Source organism: Aspergillus bombycis (genome assembly GCF_001792695.1).
Source record: "Aspergillus bombycis strain NRRL26010 chromosome Unknown contig00164, whole genome shotgun sequence".
In the NCBI taxonomy this organism is placed as follows: domain Eukaryota; kingdom Fungi; phylum Ascomycota; class Eurotiomycetes; order Eurotiales; family Aspergillaceae; genus Aspergillus; species Aspergillus bombycis.
Window position 1 is genome coordinate 46,512 of NW_019170166.1, and position 8,510 is coordinate 55,021.

Genomic DNA, 8,510 nt, shown 5'->3' on the forward strand with positions numbered 1-8,510 from the left:
ATGTAGTTCGAGTCGAAATGATGGTGATAGTTTTGAGATAAGTCAGAAGTAGTGATTATTCCCTGGAGGGGGGTGGGGGAAGAGAAAGAAACTAACATATGAAACCTATGAGCGTGTATCATATTAGTTTAGTTAGTACGTAGGTACAACATGCAACATGCCGAATGATCAGCGGGCGGACAACCGGCGGGACTGCATTTCTTGGCAGGTCATCGGGCAAAATGCGGGCGACCACTGACCGTTGATTACTTGTCCCAATCTACCTGCCTATCTCATCTTCCTGCTTCTCTTTCCTCTCGCATTTGTTCTCGTCACTTTATCTTTGTCAGTGGATTATGTGCGCCTTGGTCTGGCGCCAGACACTCGCAGCTGGAGTTAACCGCTTGGTGTCATCCGCTGTCGTAGTTGCGTGGCCTTCGTAAGGATGGCTAGCCAACTGATGGGCGATGCCCTTCATCAAATTATCCGTATGTCTCCTCCCTGCCGTTATTCCAACGTTTTGCTGTCAAGGGCGCTCTCACTTGTCACGGTCACTGTGCCAGTGAAACTAGTCGCCGAGCCACACTATGTGATATATTCCTGAGAAATTGAACGCGCCATGGCTGACCGTTCCTGCTATGCTAGGGAGAGCTGCGGACTCCGAATCTGACCCTGACGAAGGTGCGCACCGAAATTCCCAATATTCGGGTCGTAATACCACTCTCTGACTATGACGGGTTTGGATAGATGCTCCGGAAGCTGGCACCAAGGAGTTCTTCAGCTCTTGGGCGCTCTTTATTCTGATTATGCTCTTGATGTTCGCGCTATTCACCAGTTACATTCTCCAACAGAAGAAGATCCAAGCGGTTCATGAAACTGTCCTTTCTATTTTTGCTGGTGTGTTTTTTTTCTTCTGCAATCAGCACAAGCCTTTTGTGTGGTTGGTGTCTCACGGGTGCTATAGGTATGTTTGTCGGATTGATCATTCGGTTGAGTCCCGAATCGCCCATTCAGGACAGCGTCACATTCGACTATCAGTTCTTCTTCAACCTACTTCTTCCTCCAATTATCCTAGCCTCGGGATATGAGCTACACCAGGCAAATTTTTTTCGAAATATTGGCACTATTCTTACCTTTGCGTTTGCGGGGACCTTCATCTCGGCTATCGTGCTGGGACTTGTTTTGTTTGTCTGGACGCGGATTCCGTTGGATGGCTTGAACATCTCTTTTGTCGAAGCTATCTCTGTAGGCGCTACGCTCTCTGCGACGGATCCAGTTACTATCCTCGCCATTTTTAACCTATACAAAGTCGAGCCGAAGCTTTACACCGTTATCTTCGGCGAGTCGATTTTGAATGATGCAATTGCAATTGTCTTGTTTGAGACTGCACAGAAGTATGCCGACAGCGATGCGGGTTCCCTGACCGTTCTCAATCTGTTTGAGGCCATCGGTCTTTTCTTGCTTGTCTTCTTCGGCAGCATGCTCGTAGGCATGATTGTAGGTATCATGACTGCACTGGGTCTCAAGCATACACACGTCCGCCGCGTGCCTAAGATTGAGAGTTGCCTAATTGTTCTTATCGCATATGCCAGTTACTTCTTCTCCAATGGCGTTCGCCTCTCTGGTAAGTAACCGAATTCTTTCTTCGAGTGTTCCAAAACTCACAGTTAATAGGCATCGTCTCCCTTTTATTTTGTGGAATTACATTAAAACATTATGCGTACTATAACATGTCGCGCCGAACTCAATTAACGACGAAGTATCTGTTCCAGGTGATGGCACAATTGTCAGAAAACTTTATCTTCATCTATTTGGGTCTTGATTTGCTTGTACAGAGGAATCTGCAGTTCAAGCCTCTTTTCATCATGGTAGCTGTCATTGGCATCTGCCTTGCCCGATACCTCGCTGTGTTCCCGCTGTCTAAGGCGATCAACTGGTTCATTCGCTACAGGGCCCGTCGACGCGGGATGGAAGTGGCAGATGAGTTGCCCTTCGCTTATCAAGCAATGCTCTTTTGGGCCGGGCTTCGTGGGGCTGTTGGTGTGGCGCTGGCCGCGGGCTTAACAGGTGTCAACGCGCCCGCACTGCGAGCTACGGTGCTTGTGGTTGTCGTACTGACAGTCATAATATTTGGCGGCACCACAGCCCGGATGCTAGAAATCCTTGGTATTAGGACCGGGGTCGTTGAGGAACTCGAATCTGACGATGAGTTTGACATTGAAGTTACCAATGGGGGAACGTATTACAAACGATCTGATACTGCACTGGGATATACCCCCCGCCGGATGGACTCAGCCATCCCCTTGGACGGAGTGCAGCGGGGGGGCCTTGACCGAAACGATAGCTATTCAAGCGGCAATAACCGCCGTCCCAGCCCACCGCAATCTAGTTCGGGCAAAGGCCGGAGACATTCGCGTCTCTACTCCAATGCGTACAGTCAGAGGGACACGCAAACAACCCGCGACCGTTCATCCACAGCCACGCTACTTGGCGGCGGCACTGGAAGTCACAGTGACAGTGCGGGTAGCGAAGACGAGTTCGGTCTGCGGAGTCACGGTAAGGGCCGAACGGCGGATGTTGACCAAGTTGATGCCTTTGATATAGACGTGGATGAAGCACCCTCGGACGATGATCTTCCTCCTTCAGCACCCACTGCTTCTCGACTTCGGCGGTCACCATCGCAACCCCCCCAGTATGCGGGCTCTTCACAAACATCTCCTTCTGCCAATGTGTCCCCGTCGGGGCGAGAGACATCGCGGAGCGCCAGTCAAGCTATTCGGGATCTTTTTTCGGGAGGATCATCTGGAGATCATGGCGCGTGGTTCCGGCAACTGGACGAGGACTACATCAAACCCCGACTTTTGTTGGATCAATCGAATCATAAGGGACCGGGTGCTGTGTAGGCGTTGTTCATATACCTATAATTTGCTTTCGATCGTTCCGTTTTATCAGAAGCTTGTAGCTCTTATACTTTTGATACACCAGCCGGCCATAGGCATGCTCCATAATTATTTTTTGTTTTTCAATTGGTTGGGCATCGCAGAGTCTGGAAACTCTGTGCTAAGTTGTGTACACTAAGAACAATTCTAGCGATTGTTTTCCTTCTTCGCTGAGATATGATTGTGGTCAATGAAAGAAGACACAGCGTTTCAGATTATCTACAGGACTATCTCCTCAGACGAACCTTTTTGGAGATAGGAGTTGTTTTTTGTTTATTCTTTTTTTTTTCTCACAATTCCAATGAAATGAGTATTGATCTCGTACAATAATACACTGTATGTTAAGTTGTCATTAGGATTTGTCCCGATCGTTTCGTTTCCCCTCTTTTTCTCTCTATCTTCAATCTTATCAACCCAGGTGGATTGGTCGCATGACCCGAAGGCCGGGGAAGGGAAGGGATAAACATTCGTCATGCAGAGATGGCTTATCTACGAAGAGCTTATTGAGGGCAAGCCAGAAGAAGTCCCTGGCCTAGCCACTTTCCTTCAATTCCGAGTTCTCTTTCCCCTCCTTCGCTTATTTCCTCCCTTCGGCACCCTCTAGAAGCCTTATTACCAGTTATTACCTTTTAGTCGGGCATCGTATCTCATTGTTTCCCCTTTTTGTTCCCCCTAGGAATCCCAGGCTATGGATACCAAGGCTAAGGCTGCTTCGGCAGCAGAGAAGGATGACATCCCAGTGGAGTCTGGGGATATGCAACTTCTTGGTAAGCTCCTTGGGATAACCAAGCCATAATCATATACCCATGCACATAGACTGCAAAGTGGATATTGATCTCGCCAGCCACTCTCGGTTACAAACAGGAACTGCGAAGGCACTACTCAACAACTCAGGTCTTTGCCGTAGCATTCAGTATCATGGGCCTATTGCCTTCGATTGCTTCCACACTGTCCTTCTCGATACCTGCAGGCCCTGTAGGGATGGTTTGGGTGAATCGATAAATCTCTCCACTTGGAAAAATTTGGCTGACTCTTTGGGTAGGGTAAGACTCTCTTGGCTGACTCGTGCAACTTTACAAGGGGCTGACAGAACTGCAGGATGGCTAGCTGCTAGTGTGTTTATCTTTATCGTCGGTCTCTCCATGGTATGTCGAGTGCATCGTCCCTCACTCTCCGCGTTATCAGTCTGACGATCGTTGATCAAGGCCGACCTGGCTTCCGCAATGCCAACGGCGGGAGGCCTTTATTTCTGGACACATTATTTCAGTGGTGACAGATGGAAGAACCCTCTGAGCTTTGTTGTCGGATATAGCAATACTATCGGTCTCCTCGGTGGCGTCTGCTCTGTGGATTGTATGTAACCTGTAATATCTGTGCAACAACCAATTTCGACCCTGTGTGCCACTGACACTTGCAAATAAGATGGATTCGCTACCATGCTACTGTCTGTTGTCTCACTGGCCCACGATGGTAACTGGATTGCCTCCCGTCCAGTCGTGTACGGAACGTACGTGGCCTGCGTCGTCGTCCATGGCGTTATAGCTACGTTCTTTGGACGCATCATGCCCAAGATTCAGTCGGTATGTATTGTGAGCAATGTCGGTCTCGTGCTAGCCACTGTCCTCGCTTTACCAATAGGGAAGGCTATCAGGGGCGGACATATTAACTCGGGTGCTTATGTTTTTGGTCATCCTGAAAATCTCACAACCTGGCCCCAAGGTTGGGCGTTCATGCTAGCCTGGCTCTCCCCGATCTGGACAATCGGGGCGTTCGACTCGTGTGTCCATATGAGCGAGGAGGCTACTCATGCGGCGCGCGCTGTACCTTTGGGTATCATTTGGTCTGCAGGCCTCTGTGGAGCTCTAGGGTTTCTCTCTCTTGCAGTAATTGCAGCTGTGATTGATGTCAACTTGGACGGTGTATTGAATACAAACCTTGGCCAACCAATGGCACAAGTAAGCATGTACATATACCACGCCTTCTCCAGCATACTAACCCTAGGTACCATAGATCTACTACGACTGCCTCGGAAAAAGTGGTGCCCTTGGCTTCATGATAGTGGTGGCAATTGTCCAATTTTTCATGGGGCTGAGTCTGGTTCGTATTCCCTCCATAACATGCATCTGTGCCTATCACACCTATAGCCTTAACATTGAAAAATGCTAAACAGGTGATCGCCGCCTCTCGCCAAAGCTGGGCCTTCTCCCGAGATGGCGCCCTCCCTTTCTCCTCCTTCTTCCGCAAAGTCAGCAAAAATATCCGCTACCAACCAGTACGCATGATTTGGGGCGTCGTAGTATCCGCTATCATCGTCGGTCTCCTCTCCATAATCAACAACGCCGCCTCTAACGCCCTCTTCTCTCTTGCCGTAGCCGGCAATGATCTCGCCTGGATGATGCCCATCCTCTGCCGGCTGATCTGGGGTCAGGACCGGTTCCACCCTGGCGAGTTTTATACGGGTCGATTTAGTAAACCGATAGCGGTCACCGCTATTGTGTATTTAGCGTTTGCAATCATTTTGTGTATGTTTCCAACTACAGGGCCGGATCCAACTCGTAAGTTTTCGCCTTCTTTTCATGGTATACATTCATTCCATTATTGAAGTTGACACTTGGTTTAGCGCAGGATATGAACTATACAGTGGTTATTAATGGAGCGCTTTGGGGAGGTGCACTTCTGTATTATGGGCTATATGCAAGGAAGATATATAAGGGACCTCAGACAACGGTCGGCTCGTCTAGTCCTTCTGAGGCAAATATTGGAGGGTTATAATGTGCATGACGCAAGTAGTCGCGGTGGCGTTTTCTAGACGAAACAGACTATTTCATCTCTGAATGCGCCACGGAGAATAGGCACGGAGCAAGGAAAGATGAACGCTCGACACGACGTAAACGAAACGCTATTAAATTAACACCATGAATTATTACCTATCTGCTAGAAGATGCCACCCGCCGTCCCGAACCCCACGCATAGGTGCCCTTATAGTACCTTCTATATTAGAGTTCTTATTTTCTTCATAGTCTGTAACCAGAGACCCTGAGGAAGAGATGATGGAATCTCATAATTCTCGTAATTGTTATCATTCCGTGCGTTATGATCATGCTCCCTTCATTCGGGGATTTCAAGCACATAACGGCCGGCGATCTTGCCTTGCTCTATTTCATTTGTTAGCATAATCCCATGAAAGGCGAGGCATCCATTATTAGGGTATAAAGGTAAACGAACCCATGAGCTCGAAGATCTTCGGGAGATCCTCCAATGGTGCAGTCTTAAATGGAGCCTTGATCAGACCGCGTGCGAAGAAGTCGATAGCCTCGACGCCATCTTGACGGTTACCGACATAGCTACCCTTGATGTTGATCATACGAACGACGGTATTGAAAACAGGGGCTCTGAGGAAAGCACCGGCGGGCAAGCCGATGGCGACGACGGTACCGCGCGAGCGGACGTATTCGGCGGCCTGCTGGAAGGGCTTTTCGGCGACGGCAAGAAGAATGACGGCATGTGCACCTAGGCCTTCAGGAGTAGCGGCTCTGACATCTGCAACGAGATCTTGGGTCTTAGTGAAGTCAACGTATGCCTTTGGGATTATGTTAGTTTAGTGTTTTATGGTAATGAGAGGTAGTAGAAGAGGAGGAGGTGGAGGAGCTGTATTGACCTACTTCGGCACCCAGCTGCTCGCACATGGCTTTCTTCTCTTCTCCACCATCAATGGCCACCACACGAATGCCCATTGCCTTTGCGTACTGCAGCGCCAAAGAACCAAGACCACCACCAGCACCAACGATGGCAACGGTTTGACCCGGGCGAACACCAGATTCTTTCAGTCCCTTGTAGACTGTGATACCCGCACACAGAACAGGAGCGACAGCGTCCAGAGGAACGTTCTTTGGAAGTTTGGAGGCGTGGGCGGCCTTGCCAATGGCGTACTGCTGGAAAGTCCCATCGACCGTGTAGCCAGACAAGGAAGCATTCGGACAGAGCGGTTCGTCGGCTTGCTTGCAGAATTCACAGGCGAGACAGGATCCATTGAGCCATTTGAGACCAGCGTGGTCGCCAATCTCGAATTCAGTTACCAGGTCACCCCTGGCGACGACGACACCGGCTCCCTCGTGTCCACCTACAAGGGGCATCTTCACCGGGAGGGGCCAGTCACCTTTCAAGGCGTGTAGGTCGGTATGGCAAACGCCCGAGTATCGAACCTTTACAAGGATCTCATCTGGTCCTGGCTTGGGGACGGTGATCTGCTTGTAGATGAGCGGACCGCCCTTCTGCTCGGCCACTTGAGCCCACTGCATCTCAGGGATCGACATTGTGACTTTGGGGTCTTTTGCTAGGAAAAATGGTCCGAAAGGAAGTTTCGTTAGAACTAGGTTGATTCACACAATGAGGGAATCGGTTGCAGAAGAGAAGTGGTGAGGAAGTGAAGTAAGTTGAGGGTGAGACTCTGGGCAGTTCTTATAGGAGTCTAGAATCAAAGCAACGGGGTGGAGTGATGGTCATCCAATCCGGGAATCTCGTAGCATGACGTCGTATTATAGGGTGGGAATCATAGTAGTGAATGAGAGTGAATGCGCTGGAGTGATACACACACACACGAGACGGACATATGGAAAACGAGTCACCGGAGAGAGAGAAAGGAAAGGTCAAAAACAGAAAAAAGAAGAAGAAAACATGAGAGAGATTCTGTGAGACACACCGAAGCTATTCCAAGACGATCAAACGATTCGGTATGGAAGATTATCAGCCCACCGAATGAACCACAACAGGAGATCCATGGGCCGACGTCATCGGGGTTAAGCTCTCTCTCCGCATTGCCCGATTGGTAGGATGGTGCATAAAGCACCATCCTTCGATTTTCCTTTCCAACATGTCCAATGTACAGAGAGTCCCAGAGAGACTTTCCCTTCCCCCGAAAAAGCTTCCCTGTCAGGGAGTCCAGATCCTAGGCCAAGCCTTCCCAAATTGAGTCAGATTGGCCGTATATCATGCGGGCAAGAATGAAGGACCTTCCTTTTCTTTTAAGGCTCCCTGTCACACGTCAAGCTTGGATGTCGGGATAGATCACCGAATAAGGTAGACTGAGCCTCTTGGGAAGCTGAGACTCAAGAGGCAAAGATTCAATCCATTCGATATCGTTCCCTTAAAATCAGATGATTTCGATGGACTGATGGCCAATGGAAGTGGCAACCCTAGTCAGTTTGAAGGACGGCATGGGTGCCTCAGGCGGCAGGTCCCGTACTTCAAAGTTACTAGCATGGGAGCCACTTCGCCCCATTGAAAAACCCCTCCTTCCTTCTTGCTTGCTTTTTCTCGGGATTTGCTGAGATGCGGGATGGAGGAGCTTTTTTTTTTTTTTTGGAATTCTTCCCAAACTGACCCCGGACGTACGGAGCTCAACATATTGAAGGAGCCCACATATAAATGTATAATCCTGGTACCTAACTGGCAGGCAGCTTCCTCATATCTGGAGGATCTTGGACACGAGAGACATAGGGTCTGTGATTCGGTCAATTCCTTCTATGAAAGGGAGTCTTGAATTTCTCTCTGAAATTTAGGGACGACTTTTGTAACCCGGAACAGATGGTGTCT

At 49.3% G+C, this 8,510-nt stretch overlaps 3 protein-coding genes across 3 annotated transcripts; 2 read left to right on the forward strand and 1 right to left on the reverse strand.

The window, feature by feature from the left end:
• Positions 1 to 424: 424 nt before the first annotated feature.
• ABOM_011202 (bifunctional K:H/Na:H antiporter NHX1) lies at positions 425 to 2,882 on the forward strand (the record flags this gene model as incomplete). Its single annotated transcript, XM_022538330.1, has 5 exons — positions 425 to 467; positions 625 to 660; positions 727 to 876; positions 944 to 1,603; positions 1,654 to 2,882. The coding sequence occupies 5 exons, from the start codon at positions 425 to 427 to the stop codon at positions 2,880 to 2,882; spliced, it is 2,118 nt and encodes a 705-aa protein (XP_022383733.1).
• Positions 2,883 to 3,606: 724 nt separating this feature from the next.
• ABOM_011203 (putative GABA permease) lies at positions 3,607 to 5,690 on the forward strand (the record flags this gene model as incomplete). Its single annotated transcript, XM_022538331.1, has 8 exons — positions 3,607 to 3,685; positions 3,735 to 3,956; positions 4,017 to 4,063; positions 4,124 to 4,271; positions 4,341 to 4,873; positions 4,929 to 5,015; positions 5,089 to 5,473; positions 5,539 to 5,690. 8 exons carry the CDS (start codon positions 3,607 to 3,609, stop codon positions 5,688 to 5,690), a joined length of 1,653 nt encoding a protein of 550 aa, XP_022383732.1.
• A 336-nt stretch (positions 5,691 to 6,026) lies between these two features.
• Positions 6,027 to 7,231, reverse strand: ABOM_011204 (zinc-dependent alcohol dehydrogenase; the record flags this gene model as incomplete). Its single annotated transcript, XM_022538332.1, has 3 exons — positions 6,027 to 6,073; positions 6,144 to 6,498; positions 6,581 to 7,231. The coding sequence occupies 3 exons, from the start codon at positions 7,229 to 7,231 to the stop codon at positions 6,027 to 6,029; spliced, it is 1,053 nt and encodes a 350-aa protein (XP_022383738.1).
• Between the last annotated feature and the right edge of the window lie 1,279 nt (positions 7,232 to 8,510).